Below are 18,215 nucleotides of genomic sequence, written 5' to 3'. Positions count from 1 at the left end.
AGAAAGTACTGGCTCTGCCTCAGACTGCTAAGAATATGTCCTCTTGATGCTCAGAGAAATTTCTGTCTTGCAATCATATTCCAAGGATCTGAGTATGGCCCAGCTCTACTGGTTAGGGGTTGACCTGTCTCTCCAGCTGAAGTGAGGAGCTCTGATGTTGATCTTCATTCACATTCCCCCCAGGCATTTGGCTCCCCTGTTTGACAACCCTAAATTGGATAAGGAGCTTCGGGCAATGCTGAGGGAGAAGTTTCCTGAGTTCTGCAGTTCGCCCAGCCCGCCGGTAGAAGGTACGGGCCCTCCCATTCTGTCACCTGCTTGAGAAGAGGGATGGAGATACTACGTATGTCATCCTGGGGCTGTTCTACCTCTGTGACTGTCCATTTCAGGTTTTTGTTCCACACCTTCCCTTTTTTTTTTTTTTTTTTAAAGATTTTATTTATTTATTTGACAGAGAGAGATCACAAGTAGATAGAGAGGCAGGCAGAGAGAGAGAGAGAGAGGGAAGCAGGCTCCCTGCTGAGCAGAGAGCCCGATGCGGGCCTCGATCCCAGGACCCTGAGATCATGACCTGAGCCGAAGGCAGCGGCTTAACCCACTGAGCCACCCAGGCGCCCACCACACCTTCTCTTTAATGAGTTTTTGTGTTGTCTTCCTTGGTTCTCCCTCTCCCTCTCTTCTCACCTGACTTCTACTGACGTCTCTTCCTCCTCAGCTCCTGCGTCTTCCCTCAGGAGCCTCCCTGCCATAGGGAAGGCTTTCATGGGACATGTGTCTGCCTCACTGTAACTTCATTCAACTCCTCTCTCTTCCCATCCCCAGGCCCCAAGCCCTCACGAGAGGTGGTCATGTTAGGTCTCAAGTCTTTCTCCCACTTACACACACACACACACACACACACACACACACACACACACTTTTTTGTTTTGGGGTAAGGGTTAAACCAAGCAGAACTTCCCAACTTGGTTTTGAAGTGACGAGCACTTGGGGCTGTCCTTGGTCTTACCTACTTGCCGGTGCGAGCTAAGCACAGGAGGCATTTCCCGTACCATTCTGTGAGGTGATGTGAGGACAAGATATCTGTCCTTCCAGGGTCTGTAGTCCACCTGCCTCCAGCCTAGAGAGTTAGGCGTCTTAGGTCACAGGAGGCCATCAAATGCCTTGTCTCTTTCCTCCCAAGTCAAACTTGAGGAGCCGGTTTCCGTGGAGATGGACAACCATATGTCCGACAAGGATGAGGGTTGCTATGACAACGCAGAGGCAGCCTTCAGTGACGATGAGGAGGACCTGAGCAGCAGAGGTGGGCCCAGCAGCGAAGGGGCTCTGGATGACATCAGCCCTAAGAGGACCAGGTGGCGGGAGCAGCTCTCTGTAGCTTCTCTGTCGCCTGGGCCCCCTGAGTTAGTTCCGTTAGTAGGATTTCTGGATGGGACTCCTGGGCGCAGAGCCCTGCCTTCGGCCCCAAAGCAGTGGAGAGAGAAGGAGGAGGGGCCCCCACCGTTGTGTGCTCCGCAGGCTGGGTGTGCCCACATGCAGGGTGTTTGCGCACTGGCGCGTGGGGCTGTCCCTGCTGCTGGGGCCTGGGCAGGTGACCGCTTCCCTCAACACCCCCTTCAGGGAAGAAGAGAGAGTTCCGCTTCCACCCCATCAAGGAGACCGTGGTGGAGGAGCCAGTGGACATCACCCCTTATCTTGACCAACTGGACGAGTCCCTACGGGACAAAGTGCTCCAGCTGCAGAAGGGGAGGTGCGCGCCACTTCAGTCCTCACCGTGGGAGGCTCAGCCTCAGGCTTGCTTCTGCTACCTGGGGGTACTGGGAGTACGGAGAGGGAGCAGAGGCCTGTGACATGCCTTCTGCAGTTTGGGGGGGCTCAGGTAGGGCAAAGGGCAGCTTCGGTCCTCAGCACGTGGTTCTCACTCTGTACATTCTGAGGACATGAGTCTCTGAGAACCAAAGCAGGAGGATGGGGATTTCCCTTCTCTTAGGGCCTCTGCCCAGAGAGTAGCAAATTCTTCCCTAAAGTCTCCCAACCCAAGCCAGGATTCCCACAGAGATCCTTTATTTTATCTGTGCGTGAATGTGCTTTGCTGGGTGTGCCCTGCCGTCTGCTGTCATTTATGTCCCTGAGATTTCCTCTCAATTCTGCACAACAGTGACACCGAGGCCCAGTGTGAGGTCATGCAGGAAATCGTGGACCAAGTCCTGGAGGTGAGGAGATCCCACCCAGCACAGGACTCCCCCACCCAGGCAGCCGACTCCCTCCCATCCCCCAGCTGCTCACCTCTGGTTAATCCCCGAGGTGGAAGCAGATGGAGTTCAGGGGCTCTGGGTCCTGGGACTGGTAAGGGTGGGGTCATGTGGTGATACCCGTCACTTGTCACGCCACCCAGGAAGACTTCGACTCGGAGCAGCTGTCTGTGCTTGCTTCCTGCCTGCAGGAGCTCTTCAAGGCCCACTTTCGAGGGGAGGTGCTGCCTGAGGAGATCACTGAAGAGTAAGGCTCATCTTCCCTGACCCCTCTGCCCACCCAGTGGCTCCTGGGAGCCAGAAGTGTGGTCTTAGAGCCCTAGTCCAGGAGGCGTCTTGCTGTAGACTTGAGAGGAATAATCTTCACTTGTTGTTTTCTTTCCTTTATGATTTTATTTTCAAGCAATATCTACACCCAGCACGGGGCTTGAACGCAGACCCCGAGATCGAGAGTCACACACTCCACCGACTGAGCCAGCCAGACGCCCCTCTTTACTTGTTTTTATTCTCATGTGTGCTGATTCACTTAAGGATTCATTTTTGTCTGCCGAATGCAGAGCATGGGGCAGAGAGTAGCACCCCTTCCTGTGTGCCCAGTCTTTGCTGCTATAGGTGGGATTGGACCCTCTCAGAAGGGCAGGAATCCCATTTTCTTTTTCTTTCTTTCTTTTTTTTTTAAGATTTTATTTTTATTTATTTATTTATTTATTTTATTTTTTAAAAAGGTTTTTGTTTTGTTTTTTTTGACAGAGAGAGAGATCACAAGTAGGCAGAGCAGCAGGTGGCAGGGGTAGCAGACTCCCCACTGAGCAGAGAGCCAGATGTGGGGGCTCCATCCCAGGACCCTGAGATCATGACCAGAGCTGAAGGCAGAGACTTTAACCCACTGAGCCACCCAGTGGTGGCTCCCAAGATTTTATTCTTAAGCAATCTCTAGCCCCAGCTTGGGGGCTCGAACCCACAACCCCAAGATCAAGAGGTGTGTGTTCCTCCAGCTGAGCCAGCTGGGCGCCCCAGGAATCTCATTTTCAATGACAGTCACTATCTAGACTGTGGTATGTGTTGGGAATCTGTCTTCTCCGTTACTGATCCTCTGGGGCAGCAAGAAGGTGACCTCTTGTTTGGAAAGGAGCAGGCTGGCATCTAGCCTCTGTATTGTCTGCCTGTAGTGCATTTTCTCCACTCATGTGGACTCTTAGATGTCCCCCTCCTCTTGCAGGTCCCTGGAGGAGTCTGTGGGAAAGCCTCTCTACTTGATATTTAGGTAAGGATCCAGCTGTAAGACACACTGCTGGGCCATCCGTCCTCATCTCGGCAGTCCTGTGCTTCTGTCCAGGGGGAATGGGACCCTTTTTCCAGAGGGAGGGACATGCAGTGGGCACAGACATCTCCTGCCTCCACAGGAGGATCTGCCCTACATATAGCTCTGCTGCCTTCCCCCCTTCCCCCACCTCCAGGAACCTGTGTCAGATGCAGGAAGACAACAGCAGCTTCTCTCTGCTCCTGGATCTTCTCTCTGAGCTCTACCAGAAACAGCCCAAGATTGGCTACCACCTGCTGTACTACCTGCGGGCCAGGTGGGTATGGTCCCCAGAACCTCTCCTACGTATGCTGACTCTCCTGCCCTTGGCTGTCATCACCTGGCCTTCCGTGTAGTGTTTATTGTTTTTTTTTTTAACAACAGCTTTAAAGCCATAATTCAGTGGTTTAAAGTACATTCCCAAAGTTATACAGTTGTTGCTGGTGGCTAATTTAGAACGTTTTCATCACCGGCAAGAGAAACCACGTCCTAGTCAGCAGTCACCTTCCCGTTGTCCCTTTCACCCTACCCCTGTCGACCACGGATCTGCTCTCTGTCTTTCCAGATTTACTCCCTTTGTATATTCCGTATAAACGGACTCGTACATGTGGTTTCTCATGACTGACTGGCTTATGTCACTTAGTGTAATGTCTTCAAGGGTCATCCCTGCTGTCACTTGTGTCAGGACTTCTTCTTTTATGACCAAATACTCCACTGTCTGGATGTACCACAGTTCGTTTCTCCATTCACCCAGCGGTGGACATCTGATTCGTTTCCACTTTTCTGTCTGTTGTGAAAAGAGCTCCTGTGGACATTCACATACAGATTTTCACCTGGACGCAGGTGTCCGATTTTCCCAGGTGTATATACCTCAGGGTAAAATGCCGGTTGAACAGTAACTCCGTCTTTAACCCTGTGAGGAACTGCCAAACTACTTTACGGAGTCCCTGCGACCCATTCCCGGGGCTTTCACGGGCTTCCCGACCCCTGTGGCTGGCAGCTTTCTCGTTAGAGCCATCCTAGTGGGTTGGTGGTTTTGATCTGCACTGATGGCTGGTGACACTGAGCTGCTCTTCATGTGCTTGTCATTGGCCATTGGCGTGTTTTCTTTGGAGAAATATCTGTTCAGACCCTCTCCTATTTTTTTTTTTTTTAAGATTTTGTTTATTTATTTGACAGATCAGAAGTAGGCAGAGAGGCGGGGGGGTGGGCGGGGGTTGGGGAAGCAGGCTCCCTGCTGAGCAGAGAGCCCAATGCGGGTGGGTCTTGATCCCAGGACCCTGAGACCATGACCTGAGCCAGAGGCAGAAGCTTAACCCACTGAGCCACCCAGGCGCCCCTGTTGTATTTCGTTTTGAGATTTATTTATTAGCGAGAGAGAGTGTACACAGAGGGGACAAGCACAGGGACAGGGAGAGAGAATCCTCAAGATGCCACGCTGAGCACAGAGTCTGCCGCAGGGCTCGATCCCACCGCCCAGAGGTCACAACCTGAGCCCACACCCGGAGTCGGACGCCTCACCGACTGAGCCACCCAGGCGACCCTCCTCTCCGTTACTTAATTGGAGTCATTCATCTTTTTATTGTTGATTCTTAAGTTTTGTTTTTATATACCCTGGATACAAGTCCCTCAAGAAACATGAGGTTTGCAGGTGTTTTCTCTCCCTGCGGGTTCTCTTTTTACGCCCTCACGGAGCCCTCTGAAACACGGAAGTTTTCCATTTTGGAGAGTCTGGTCTGTTTTCCTCCACCACTTTCCACTCCCCCGCTGTCACGGGGTTCTCCCGTGTTTTCTCCTGGGCATTAGGTGATTTCAGTCCTTCACTTTGAGGCCTGTGGCCCGTTTTGGGTTGTTTTGTACGTGATGTGAAGTGGGGGCCTCCCCGCCTTGCTGCCCTCATTGCTCAAAGCTCAGGAAGCAGGAGAGCGAGCTTTCTAGGCTAAGCTGAGCCCTCTCCTGTGTTCGAATCTCACCGGTTAGCAGCGTCCGTAGCCGTGGTCAGCGCTGTTTGGGGCACTGCAGGAGGTGGGGGAGAAAAGTATGTCCTCATTTCTCTGTCACCAAATTCTTGAGGAAGGCGGGGGGGAGCATCAGGGGCAGCCAAGGGACCGCCGACGAGGGCCTGCTTAGGGGGAGGCTGAGGCTGGCCGCCAGGCTTGGCTGCTGGCTCAGGCCCTACTGCTCTTGCAGCAAAGCTGCTGCTGGGAAGATGAACCTGTACGAGTCGTTTGCCCAGGCCACGCAGCTGGGTGATCTGCACACCTGCTTGATGATGGACATGAAGGCCTGCCAGGAAGACGACGTGCGGCTGCTGTGTCACCTCACGCCCTCCATCTATACTGAGGTCAGTGACAGGATTCCACTGGGACAGGGCCGCTGTGCAGGGTGGGCTCATGAGACTACGTGTCTCTGTGTACAACCTCTGCTGGCCACGCCGGGCTTTTCTTTCCAGCACCACACCTGCCCATGGCCCTCCCTCCCCCATTAATGGTTAAAAAATGTCTAAGACCCCCAGAGTTCCTTTGCTGTGCTTTGTGATGTGAGTTGGGGTCTGGGCCTCTACACCTGGCTTCTCAGCTTTGGCCCCATCCTCTGGACCCAGGACAGGCCCCCAGCCAAATCCACGTCCACACATCACAGGCCCTCTTGCCAGCTGACTGCTCACCCTTGGTTTCTCTAGTGGTTCCCAAAGACCAAGGCCTTGGTGGTGGAGACTCGACTTTCATTTCCCTCATTCACTCGTCTTCTCTAGGAACTGGGACATCAGAGGAAGTATCAGCTCTTCCTCCTCTTGGTGAAAGTTCCCGGGAACAGGGAAATCAGGGCGTGGAGTGTGGGCATGACAAGAGGAACTGTGATCTCAGCCGGCAACTACGGGGGGAGGGGGCAGATGCATGTGCCCAGCACAGAGCAGTTTCCTCCTCTGCTTCCTCCCTAGTCAGCCGGCCTCCCCCAGGACGGGCCTGTCTCTTGTGCACCCCAGACTCTCTGTGCCTTCTCTTCCTCAGCTGAGGGTCAGCACAAATTGGACTTGTTGTCACTGCTGCCACACAGCCCTCACCAGTCAGGGCCAGTCCTCTTTGGCTCTGGCAATGGCTCCCCATTGCTTTCCTGAGACACACACACTCCTCGTGCTATGGGCACCCAAAAAGCAGATTTGGGTTTTGGAAGAGTTAGAGTCCCAGCTTCGCAGCTGTTGGATCTTTCTTTAGGTATTTGTGTTAGGAGCCCACGTCTGGCTAACCCAGCCACTCCCCGAGCTTTTGGGAAGAAAGGGGAGCAGATGATGAGGTCCAAGTCAGGGATGCACCCTGGACTCCTACCCCAGCTTCCCTCTTTTTTGTCCAGTTTCCAGATGAGACCTTGCGGAGTGGCGAGCTGCTGAACATGATCGTGGCCGTTATTGACTCTGCACAGGTGCACAGGGCACTTTCATCCTGGGGGGTGGGGGGAGCCGCACCTGTGTGCACTTGAGGCCGGGGGGCTAGGAGAGAAATGGATCCCTATGGAGGCAGGGGGGCTCATGCTTTCCAGTTCCACACGGGAAGCGAGGAGGTGGGTTTCTTTTTTAGCTCTCAACTGGCCATCCCCTTGGCTCAGGATGAAAATGATCAGGCCATTGACTTTTCTGCCACATACAGGGCACCAGGGGGCTGCAGCTTTGCCTGTGCGTTTTCTTGTGCCAAACTGCGGTCCCATTTCTGTTCCTCCTCTCCACTCATTCGCCCCATTTATAACAGAAGAGCCCTTCTTTCTTTGCCTTTCTCCTACCCACACCCCTGTTTCAGAGCTCGGCCTCCCGGGGCCCTTCCCTCCTTCCTAGGCACATGCTGGTGTGGGTTGGGGCCCAGAGTGGGCCAGGTAGACAAGTTGCCCATTCTCCCTCTCTGTCAGGGCATGGAAACCACTTAAATGGTTTTCTTTAACTATTTTGCCCCAAACAAACCTTCGCCTGTTCTTCACCAGCCCTGTGTCCTTCAGAGACCTCCCCAAGCCTCTAAACTAGGTTTTCCCTTCCTCTGGGTTTTCCCCAATGTGGGCCTTCCTGCTTCTCCTTCCACACTGGCTTCCTGGCTTCTTTTAGAACCAATGGGTCTTGCCTTCTTCCTCCTCCTCCTCCTCCTCCTCAGCTCCAGGAGCTGGTCTGCCACGTGATGATGGGGAACCTAGTTATGTTTCGAAAGGATTCTGTCCTCAACATACTCAGTAAGTGAGCAGACCCTGCGGGCCGCCGGGGGGAGCGGGGAGCACCGTGTGGTTGCCTGAATGTTTTCTACTAACAGCGGAGCTGGCTTGGGCTGAGAATGGGGTAGACGGTCACTCTGCCCTGCTCCATGGTCTTGGGCAGCGTCTCTGGTTCTGGTTTTTAAGCTCAGGGCTAGTGGGACTATAGACACAATGTGAAGGCTTTGAAAATGATGCTCCGTGTGGAAAGGGAGAGTATCTGTAGCCTTGGGGTCGGTATCCCCACCTGTGTACCACCCCGGCTTGCAGTGCTGCAGTCAGTGGCTTAGCCCTAGGTGTGTGTGAAGGAGAGCACAAGTACGCCCCTTCTCTGTCTCCTACAGTCCAGAGCCTGGACTGGGAGACCTTTGAGCAGTACTGTGCCTGGCAGCTCTTCCTGGCCCACAACATCCCCCTGGAGACCATAATCCCCATCCTGCAACACCTCAAATACAAAGGTGAGTAGGGCTGTGGGCGGGGAGAATGGAGGGAAGGACCACCCCAGCCCCTCAGGGGCAAGGTTGAGGCCCCCCGGCCTTCTGGATGAGTGGACCCCTGCTGCCTCCCCTGCGAAATCCAGAGGGCCGGGCTCCCTGATGAGTCCTGCAGGCAGGCCCACTCTGAGCCAGGCACGAGCTGGGGCTCAGGCTGCTCAGAACTTTGTAGAAGCAAGGGATTGTTCCTCCTGACTCCTTGGGGAAGGCTGTGCTTGCTCCCTCGAGTGGCTGTTGATGGGAGAGGGATCATTCTTCCTGGGATTTGACAACCCTCTGACCACCTCTGCCCTCCCCCGCAGAGCACCCAGAGGCCCTGTCTTGCCTGCTGCTTCAGCTCCGAAGAGAGAAGTGAGTTCTGCCGCCAGGTGCTCTTGCTCCCAGTCACAGTGTATCAAGAGAGCGCGTCCCGTAAACGGCTCCTGTCTGCTCCTCTAGGAGGCTGGCCATGCTTTTTCTTACCGTAGACATCTGCTTATTCTGCCCTTCCCCTAAAATGATTTACAAACAAGCAGCTCCCCTGAGATCTGGGCTTCCTCTCGACTTTACGCCCTTGCCCACCAGGAGCTGCCCTGGGAGGAGGGGATGGGAGTGGGGACCGGACATCCCGGTTTCCTGCTCCCCACCCCTCCTGTGATGAGGCCACCCTGGGCTAATCTCAGAGGAGACTGGGTCAGAGTACAGGGGTGGGGCCTGGAGGGGGAGCCGCCAAGAGTCCCCTCTGCCCAACAGCCCTGGCACTCTCCCAACAGCCTGGATAAGTAGGGCAACAGCTGTTGCCTTCCTGCCACCTTTTCTGCTCTCTTGCCTGAGACTAGAAGTGGTACAGAACGTCCTAAAGGAAGTGGGCAGGTTGGGGGTTGTGGCTGGCCAGCCCCCCTCCCCTGCACCTTTTCGGGCTAGATACTGTGCCATCCTTTCACCTCCCTGGCCCATTTCCTGACCATTGTGGGCACGGCGGGAGAGTTTTGGTAAACTGCCTCCCCGGTATGCCCGCCGTCTACTGCTGAACTGGCGGGGTCCCTTCTGATGAAACCAGCATCCCCAGGCCCAGGGGTAGGGGGTGTGAGAGAGGGGAGGGGTTGTGGGGGGGGTGGAAAGGAGTGGGGAGGGGTGTGGGGCGGGGAGGGGGCATGAGAGCAGGAAGCCACAGGAGTAGGGAGAGACCAGGGGACCCTGAGGCCCTCCACCCCCTCCCGCCCCAGGCCCAGTGAGGAGATGGTGAAGATGGTGCTGAGCAGGCCCTGTCACCCGGACGACCAGTTCACCACCAGCATCCTGCGGCACTGGTGCATGAAGCACGACGAGCTGCTGGCCGAGCACATCAAGTCCCTACTCATCAAGAACAACAGCCTTCCTCGCAAGAGGCAGAGGTGGGAGGGGGGTGGGAGGGGGGACCTGGGGGGGGCACAGGAGAGTGAGAGGGGGAGCGGGAGGAGCAGATGGGGGAGCCGGACAGGGGAGCAGGAGGTGGTGGGGGGACGCAGACCCTGTGGAGGGCTGCCCACTGCCCACAGGCCGGCACCTGGGCGGTTCCTACCCAGTGGTTAGCGGGTGACACCTAGCGGTCCGAGGCTGCGCACTGCTCTGCGGGCTCTGGCCCCTTCCCTAGAGGCCAGCTGGTCTCTCTCCCACCCCCCAATCCCAGCCCCCCCTTTCCTCGCAAGCGCCACCTCTGTCTTGAGGAGGGGCCCTGGTGGGGAGGGTGTCCCCGACTCCCGGAGCCCTCCCCTCGGCCTCAGACTCTGGCCGTCCCTGCAGCCTGAGAAGCTCCAGCAGCAAGCTCGCGCAGCTGACCCTGGAGCAGATCCTGGAGCACTTGGACAACCTGCGCCTCAACCTGACCAACACTAAGCAGAACTGTACGCAGGGCAGACCCTGGCTCCGAGCAGCCCTGGGCGGGGGCGGGAGGACCCAGTGACTTCCTGACCCCTCACTGTCCTTCCTTCCCCGCTCTCCCTCCTCCTCCCGCTAGTTTTTAGCCAAACCCCGATTCTCCAGGCGCTGCAGCACGTGCAGGCAAGCTGCGATGAGGCCCACAAGATGAAGTAAGGCGTTGGGAAACCACGGGAGGGCCCTCCCCTGTGGGACAGAGCACCCGGAGCACTGTGCTGAGGCTGGCTCTCTCCTTCAGGTTCAGCGACCTCTTCTCCCTGGCCGAGGAGTACGAGGACTCGTCCACCAAGCCTCCCAAGAGCCGGAGAAAAGCAGCTCTGTCCAGCCCCCGCAGCCGAAAGAATGCGACGCAGCCCCCCAATGCCGAGGAAGAGTCGGGCTCCAGCAGTGCCTCGGTGAGAGCCACAGGAGCAGTGGGAGAGGGCGGGGCTGGGACCGGTGGCTGCTCGGGCTAATGGCCGGCGCCCCCATCTCTTCCAGGAGGAAGAAGACACAAAACCGAAGCCTACCAAGCGGAAACGGAAAGGGTCCTCTGCAGTGGGGTCTGACAGTGACTGAGGCCCCTGTGTTCCTCCATCCCACCCCCCGCCGGACTGCCCTCCCCTCCTTGGTGCATCAGAGATTAGTAAGGGCCGGGGAGATACAGGGGGGATGCCCTCTCCCTCCGCCTGAGGCTCACCTGGTACCCAAGGCTCTCCTGGCAGGAAGGACGAGCTGCCTCCTTCGGCTCAGCCTGCGAAACTGCCATGCGGCCCCAGCCCCTGCTCCCTCCCGTCCGGGGGCCTCTAGCCCCCTCACACTGCTGCTCCCACCAACTCAGGTCCCACGGAAGCCAGAGGCTGTGTGAAATCTGGGCTGGTGCAGGTTCTCAGCCCCTGCCCCTCCCCAGCCCCCCAAAGAGAAGAGAAATGGCAGACGGGGCTTGCTGGTCAGAGAGGCCAGGATGGGAGTGAAGACAGTGTATGGACAGCCCTTCCCGGCTCCCCCATCTGGCCTTCATTCGCTCCTAACAGGCATTTTATAGTTGCTCTCCGTCCTCCATGTGCAATCAATGGGCATGTCACCAGTGATGTCCCCCTGCCTGCCTGTTCCTCCACATGGGGCAGATGCCGGAAGGGTTCAGGCAAGGACTGAGGGGAGAGGGAGGCCAGAGCCCCTGGGGCTCCCAGAGACAGCTCCCAGAGACAGCTTCCATGGAACTGTCAAACGGTCCCATTTCCTTAGTTCCTTTTTGTTTGGTTTTGGTTTTTGGCAGAGATAATCGCTTTTTAAAAGTTTTTAAATGACAATAAAACAAGCCAGAACCTCTTTTGTGCTGGAGTTGCTGGCCCAGGTGCTCCTAGTGGGGGGCACCTGACAGTGCTACCGCTCCCTGGTGCCACCCCCCTACCCCATCCCCACCCCCGTGGCTGGGGAGCTTCCCCTTGTCCCTTCCTGCACACCCCCTGATCTGGAGGGGCGTTTGGCCACCCCCACCTGCCCAGCCTTCTGCTGCCACTGGGGTTGTGGGCCAGGCACTGACCTGTCCAGGCACCTCTCCAAGTAAAACTCTGTTCCTCCCTACTTCTCTCTCAAGAAACTAGAGGCTTCCAAAAGTGAGTATTTGTTCAGTTTAGGAGATCTGTGTGCTTACCAATTACAGGAGGGTTCACTGGGGGTGAAGTGTGCCCCCAACTCGGATTCTGATGGACAAAAGTGGGCCCAGTGGGGAGAATTCAGATAGGAAGGAAACTCTTTGTTCCACAGCCGCTTGCCTTGTCCTCTGTGTCCCAGCAGAAAAGAACCCCCTTGGCTGCCCAGGAGGCTGGGCCGCCCGCCAAGCAGGGAGGAGGGAGGTCTGGGCGGGGACAGGGGGCTTGCAGGGTCCAGTGGCTCCTTCCTCAAAGCTGCTATTCCTTCCTTTAGAAGTCCAAGTCGCAGGAGGCCTCTTCTTCCTCTCCCCTTCCCATTCCCTCTGCCCCAATTAAAACCAGGATGGAAAGCATTTGCTGGCTGGCCCCAATTATTGTGCCCTTGCCCAGAAGGAGGGGCCTGGGCCGTCGCCCCTCCAGGACTTGCTGCCTGGGCCCCCACCCTTCCCCTAGGGCTGCTGCTGGCGCTGGGGGAGGGCACTGGTCTGGCCCTTAGGCCGGGACTTGCAGCGCCAAAGGGGCAAAGGGCCCAGTTCTCCGGCCGTTGTCGGGGGGAGAGCAGTGGTGGCATCCTCAGGCCGGGACAGAAGCGGCCTTGGGGAGAAAACCTGAATCCGGTCGGTGGAGGGTGTGAGCCCTCCGCGGTCTGCGAGGGATCACGCACAGGGCGGAGCGCAGCGGTGGGGAGGGCCGAGAGTTCGGGGCCGCCCCCCACACACCTCCCGGCCTCGGCTCCCCGCCTGTGGAGAAGGGGGGGGGAGGGGCGTGTGCTGGCGCACGCGCGCTCCCCAGAGGGAGAGGTCTCCGAGCAAAAGCGAGCAGCCCGTTTTCGAAAGGGAGACTCGGGGTCGGGCCCAGGACCAGGGCACCATGGCGGCCCTGCTGCTGCTGCTGCTGCTGCTGCTGCTGCTGCCGCCGCTGCTCCTGCTGCGGAAGCCGCACCTCTGGCCGGGGCTGCGCTGGCTCCCGGCGGACTTGGCCTTCGCGGTACGCGCCCTGCGATGCAAGCGGGCTCTTCGAGCGCGCGCCCTGGCCGCGGCCGCCGCCGACCCGAGGGGCCCAGAGGGGGGCTGCAGCCTCGCCTGGCGCCTCGCGGAACTGGCCCGGCAGCGCCCCGCACACATCTTCCTCGTCCACGGCCCGCGAAGCTTCAGCTACGCGGAGGCCGAGCGCGAGAGCAACCGGGCTGCGCGCGCTTTCTTGCGCGCGCGGGGCTGGGGCGCGGGGCCCAGCGGTGGCACAGAGGCCGAGCAGGCCGCGGGAGTGGCCGGCGCCGCGGCCCCTCTAGCGCCCGGGGACACCGTGGCGCTGCTTCTCCCCGCCTGCCCGGAGTTCCTGTGGCTCTGGTTCGGGCTGGCCAAGGCCGGCCTGCGCACAGCCTTTGTGCCCGCCGCCCTGCGCCGGGGTCCCCTCCTGCACTGTCTCCGCAGCTGCGGCGCGCGCGCGCTGGTCCTGGCGCCAGGTAAGGCCCGGGCGCGCGGCCCTCGGGGCGGGGCCGGCCTCGGAAAGGGGCCGCAGAGAAGGGGCGGAGCTCGGAAGGTGGCCGAGCCTTTTCCAGGGGCTTGGGAAAGGGTCTGCTTGAGGGTCTGAGTTTTCGGGTTGGCCGTGGGATGAAGCTGGGTCTGTGGTCCCCAGAGCGGTGATGGGATGTTCAGACCGTTCTCGCCCAGGAGGGGCGGAAAAGACTTCCTTTCCCCGAGCTATGCCTTCCTACCTCACCCAGAGTTCCTGGAGTCGCTGGAGCCTGACCTGCCAGCCCTGAGGGCCATGGGGCTCTGTCTTTGGGCTGCAGGCCCTGAATCCCACCCTACAGGAATCAGCGACTTGCTGGCCGAGGCCTCGGCAGAAGCGGACGGACCAGTGCCAGGGTACCTGTCTGCCCCCCAGAGCATAATGGACACGTGCCTGTACATCTTCACTTCTGGCACCACGGGTGAGCACCTGCCTTCCCTCCCAGAAACCAGGCAGAGGAAGGCAGGAGACTGGGAACAAGAACTATGGCTTCAGTTTCCAGGCTGCTACTCCACACCCTCCCTGCCACTCCTGGCTGGTCCAGGACAGCCCAGCCTGCCTTCCTCTCAGCTTCCGCCTTGCCTCTGCCTCTTTCTGTGTGAAACCCAGCAGGGGCGGAGGGAGGCAGGGCCTGAAGCTCAGACCCTTCCCGGATCTCCGCCCGCTGCCCACAGGCCTCCCCAAGGCTGCCCAGATCAGTCACCTGAAGATCCTGCAGTGCCAGGCCTTCTACCAGCTGTGCGGAGCCCACCGGGAGGATGTGATCTACCTGGCCCTCCCCCTCTACCACATGTCTGGCTCTCTCCTGGGCATCGTGGGCTGCTTGGGCATTGGTCAGTCTCCCCAGCACACCCCCCAGTCCTCCCCACCTCTAATCCTCCAGCAGGTGTTTTTTCTAGCAAACATTTATTAAGGCCCTTCTGTGATGTGCTCACCTGGAGATGCTCCCTAAGTCCTTCAGGGTAGGGAATCCAGAGGAAGAAGGAGGCAGGGGCTACTCTCGGAGAGCTCCTGGTCCAGTGGGGCCGCACCCCTGCAGAACCTGCAGACTGGCTAGGGTGCCTGTACAGTTGGCAGGACTCCAGACTCCCAGGGTGGGTTGGGGAAGGGCTGTGGCTGTCAGCTGGGGAAGAAGCAAATGGACAGAGTTGGGACTTGGAGTCAGGGTGCAGAGCAGGGATAGTGTGGGGAGGGGAAGCAGAGGAGGAGCACTGAGCTCTCTGGGACACAGGTGGGAAAGGAGGTGGGCCAAGCCGCCTGCTGCTGGACGTCACAGCAGGGCCTTCCCGGGAGCCACACACAACAGTGAGGGCTAGTGTCTGGGAAGGGGGTGGTCAGGGCACCCCACTCAGCCCTTCACCTCACCTTCCTCCACCCCGCTCTCCACTTCCGGCAGGGGCCACAGTGGTGCTGAAGTCCAGATTCTCGGCCAGTCAGTTCTGGGAGGACTGCCAGCAGCATGGGGTGACAGTGTTCCAGTACATAGGGGAGCTGTGCCGATATCTTGTCAACCAGCCACCGGTGCGTGGGCGGAGGACCGGGCAGAGGGGCCTGCGCAGGGAGGTGGGCACTTCATAAGGCGGAGACCGTGCGGGAAGACCATGGTGGGGTGGGGTGAGGAGCCTGGGATGCCAGGACATCTGAGCGAGGTCGTGGTGGAAGGGGCTTCAGGGGACAGGGAAACGGGACCTCACATTTGAGAGCCAGTGTCTTGGTGGTGACCCTTCGGCCCGTCTCGCCTCGTCTCAGAGCACGGCGGAACATGGCCATAAGGTCCGGCTGGCAGTGGGCAGCGGGCTGCGACCCGACACCTGGGAGCGCTTTGTGCGCCGTTTTGGTCCCCTGCGGGTGCTGGAGACCTACGGGCTCACCGAGGGCAATGTTGCCACTTTTAACTACACGGGACAGCTGGGTGCTGTGGGCCGTGCCTCCTGGCTTTATAAGGTGAGGGAGGCCTGGGAGAGAAACTGGGGGGTCCTGTGGCAGGTGGGGGCCGGCAGGGAGGGGGCTCATGCCACTGAAATGACCCAGTGCCTGGGTCTCCCTTCCCCCAGCATGTCTTCCCCTTCTCTTTGATTCGCTATGATGTCACCACAGGGGAGCCGATTCGGGATACCCGGGGGCACTGTGTGGCCACATGTCCAGGTTCGTGCTCAGGCGGGCTGGATGGGGTGGTGCAGCTGAGAAGAGGACTGGGACTGGACAGTGGGGCGAGGGACAGGAGGCTCCTGGTGGGTAGGCAGCCACCCCTGACCCCAGTGCTCTGCCAGGTGAGCCCGGGCTGCTGGTGGCCCCGGTCAGCCAGCAGTCCCCGTTCCTGGGCTATGCTGGGGGGCCGGAGCTGGCCCAGGGAAAGTTGCTGAAGGGTGTCTTCCAAGCTGGGGATGTTTTCTTCAACACCGGGGACCTGCTGGTCTGCGACGACCAGGGTTTTCTCCGCTTCCATGATCGGACTGGAGACACCTTCAGGTATCTGTGCATGACTTGGAGTCCTTTCCCAGACATCCAGTCCCTGTGACCCAGAGCCCCTAACCCTAACTCCCTAACACCCACCCAAACCCAGCCCCTCATCCATCCACTTCTGACAGACAGACCTCCGCATGCCTCCTCCCTGGGAGCGTCTTGCTCCCCGACTGTGCCCTCCCCCCACCCACCCCCTAAGGCCCAGGATCTCCACCCTCTGGCAGGTGGAAAGGGGAGAATGTGGCCACAACCGAGGTGGCGGAGGCCTTGGAGTCTCTGGATTTTCTTCAGGAGGTGAACGTCTACGGAGTCACCGTGCCAGGTGCCAAGACATGGGAGGAAGGAGGCAGCCGGCCTGCCTCCCTGACCCGGTGTTACTGGGGCACAGGGAACATGAGGCCAGCGGGTGGGCCCCCACAGCAGCTGGTAACCTGTCCCCACCTCACAGGGCACGAAGGCAGAGCTGGAATGGCGGCCCTGGTTCTGCGTCCCCCCCACTCCTTGGACCTTGTGCAGCTCTATGCCCACGTTTCTGAAAACCTGCCGCCGTACGCCTGGCCTCGGTTCCTGAGGCTTCAGGTAACTGGCTGCTCCCGCCCCACCCCTCCAGCCCTCGGGTCCACAGCCCTTGGCGGGCCCCACACCACACATGGGGACCCGCAGGGGACGCTGTCCAGTGAAGAGAGGGAACAGCTCCTTCTCAGACGGACATTCCTTCGCCCCCTTCATTCCCTCTGCCTTTCTCTAGGCTTGTCTTTTTCTCTTCCCTGTCACCCCGTCCCGTAAACCCCGACCTCATACCTCCTTGTCCCTGCCTCTTGACTCACCTGAACCTCCAGGGCAGGATATGCCTGCCTTCAGCTCCTTTTGACGCCCTCCTCAGGAGTCTCTGGCCACGACGGAGACCTTCAAGCAGCAGAAGGTGCGGATGGCAAAGGAGGGTTTTGACCCAAGCGCACTGTCTGACCCCCTCTACGTTCTGGACCAGCCTGGGGGTGCCTACCTGCCCCTCACACAGGCCCGGTACAGTGCCATCCTGGCTGGGGACCTTCGCATCTGAGAGCCCCCCATGCTTAGCAGCCCAAGGGAGTGACTCTGTGGCTCGAGGGCATGGCAGGTATACTGGGGCCATCTGGGATCTTTTTTATACCAGATTTGGAATCATTATTTTGTAATAAACGGGGCCAGAGCCCGTCGAGCTCTGTCTTTCTGATACGCACCTTTGGTCTTCCGTGTCTGTGGAACTGCTTTTCCCTGACACACAGCCACACACCCCTCTGCCCCGACCTTACGGGGGCCTGAGCTCCACGTCTGGACAACAGTGTCTTCCTCTCAGGACTTTATGTGATCCTTGTCCTTGGAGGGCCACTGGTGGTGGATGTCAGGGTGTGCGCTGTGTGCCCATCCCAGCCTCACACCCTGAGTGCCGGGCAGCTCTGTAGGGGGAGTTGGGGGACCGGAGGGATTGACCAGATGGCACAGGTGGACTGAGGCACGGAAATGCTGCCGCCTGTGGCCGACGCAGCCACTGGGTCCCCACAGACCCAGGTGTGGCTGGGCTGGAGAAGGGTCAACCAGGCCAAACAAAGGTTTGATCTGGAGGAAAAGGGTACTCTAGATACCCCTCTTCCCTCACAGTCTTTGAGGAAGCCAGTCAAGGGGGAAAGGATGGGGCCACGCAGCGCCCCCAGCCTAATCTTAGTCCTGCATTCCCAGAGCAGCAGCCTAGCTTGGGGTCCCTCAGGCTCTGAGGAGACTTTAAAGGCTTTCCTGGGAGCAAGACTCACAGTGCACGTGTGCATGTGGCAGCAGGAAGAAGGGGGAATCAAAAGGAAAAAGGCCTGTCCTTAGCCTCCAAATGAAGCATCAAAAAATTTCATCATCTAAAAAATGATGAAACTCCTGCTTCTCCTAAAACTAAAGTCCCACCTGTCTGGGTTCCTGACTGGCTCAGTCAGTGGAACATTGCACTCTTAATCTATGTATTTACACCCACACTGGGTGTAGAGACTACTTTAAAAATTTAAAAACATAAATAAAAGCCCTTCGGTTTTGAGCTATGGGTCCTCAACATTTTCTGCTACCTTCCCTTGGGTTATCTTTTTCCCTCCAGTTCCTCTCCCCAAAATGAGAGGTCAGGGGATGGGCCTCGCCAACAGCCTCGGGTCCTGATGGCTAACTCCTGTTCCAAAATATCCACATTGCCCCACCTTCCACCAGAAATCCCAGCTCAGCATCAACAAAGACTGAGGTGCACACTGAGGTGTAGGTGACGTCACACACTGACCAATAAATGAGGAATTTAGCTCATTCTGCTCACCTCTCTCAGCCCAGAAAGAGAGCAATATTATGTGTATGGGGGAGGTGACAAGGGGGGACTGGGTAGGTGTGTCACTTGGCTGACAGGGCCATACCCTGCAGCTGTCCTCTTAAACAGCTCAACCCA

At 58.3% G+C, this 18,215-nt stretch overlaps 2 protein-coding genes across 2 annotated transcripts in view; both read left to right on the top strand.

The window, feature by feature from the left end:
* Window positions 1–12,147, top strand: part of INTS3 (integrator complex subunit 3) — a 41,950-nt gene extending 29,803 nt beyond the window's left edge. The window contains exons 14-30 of the mRNA XM_047704014.1: window positions 184–290; window positions 1,181–1,300; window positions 1,618–1,747; window positions 2,156–2,210; window positions 2,393–2,496; window positions 3,469–3,513; window positions 3,707–3,826; window positions 5,740–5,893; window positions 6,898–6,966; window positions 7,680–7,755; window positions 8,118–8,231; window positions 8,570–8,618; window positions 9,473–9,640; window positions 10,029–10,129; window positions 10,243–10,315; window positions 10,402–10,558; window positions 10,644–12,147. Coding sequence (XP_047559970.1) covers window positions 184–290; window positions 1,181–1,300; window positions 1,618–1,747; window positions 2,156–2,210; window positions 2,393–2,496; window positions 3,469–3,513; window positions 3,707–3,826; window positions 5,740–5,893; window positions 6,898–6,966; window positions 7,680–7,755; window positions 8,118–8,231; window positions 8,570–8,618; window positions 9,473–9,640; window positions 10,029–10,129; window positions 10,243–10,315; window positions 10,402–10,558; window positions 10,644–10,721 — 1,720 coding nt within the window. The 3' untranslated portion in view covers window positions 10,722–12,147. The remainder of the gene's footprint in view (window positions 1–183; window positions 291–1,180; window positions 1,301–1,617; window positions 1,748–2,155; window positions 2,211–2,392; window positions 2,497–3,468; window positions 3,514–3,706; window positions 3,827–5,739; window positions 5,894–6,897; window positions 6,967–7,679; window positions 7,756–8,117; window positions 8,232–8,569; window positions 8,619–9,472; window positions 9,641–10,028; window positions 10,130–10,242; window positions 10,316–10,401; window positions 10,559–10,643) is intronic.
* A 362-nt stretch (window positions 12,148–12,509) lies between these two features.
* SLC27A3 (solute carrier family 27 member 3) lies at window positions 12,510–16,988 on the top strand. The gene is made up of 10 exons (XM_047704015.1): window positions 12,510–13,256; window positions 13,518–13,727; window positions 13,981–14,139; window positions 14,703–14,827; window positions 15,056–15,250; window positions 15,361–15,451; window positions 15,577–15,775; window positions 15,994–16,091; window positions 16,218–16,348; window positions 16,653–16,988. The coding sequence occupies exons 1-10, from the start codon at window positions 12,665–12,667 to the stop codon at window positions 16,827–16,829; spliced, it is 1,977 nt and encodes a 658-aa protein (XP_047559971.1). The 5' UTR covers window positions 12,510–12,664; the 3' UTR covers window positions 16,830–16,988.
* Window positions 16,989–18,215: the final 1,227 nt, after the last annotated feature.

The sequence above is a fragment of the Lutra lutra genome, chromosome 15, assembly GCF_902655055.1.
Source record: "Lutra lutra chromosome 15, mLutLut1.2, whole genome shotgun sequence".
Classification (NCBI taxonomy): domain Eukaryota; kingdom Metazoa; phylum Chordata; class Mammalia; order Carnivora; family Mustelidae; genus Lutra; species Lutra lutra.
The sequence above is the reverse complement of the archived record's forward strand: the minus strand, read 5'-3'. Positions and strand labels throughout refer to the sequence as shown.

Coding starts and splice junctions, on each gene's coding strand:
- SLC27A3 (XM_047704015.1), top strand. CDS start 12,665: ATGGCGGCCCTGCTGCTGCTGCTGCTGCTGCTGCTGCTGCTGCCGCCG. Junction 13,257..13,517: donor CGCGCTGGTCCTGGCGCCAG/GTAAGGCCCGGG, acceptor TACCTCACCCAG/AGTTCCTGGAGTCGCTGGAG. Junction 13,728..13,980: donor CTTCACTTCTGGCACCACGG/GTGAGCACCTGC, acceptor CGCTGCCCACAG/GCCTCCCCAAGGCTGCCCAG.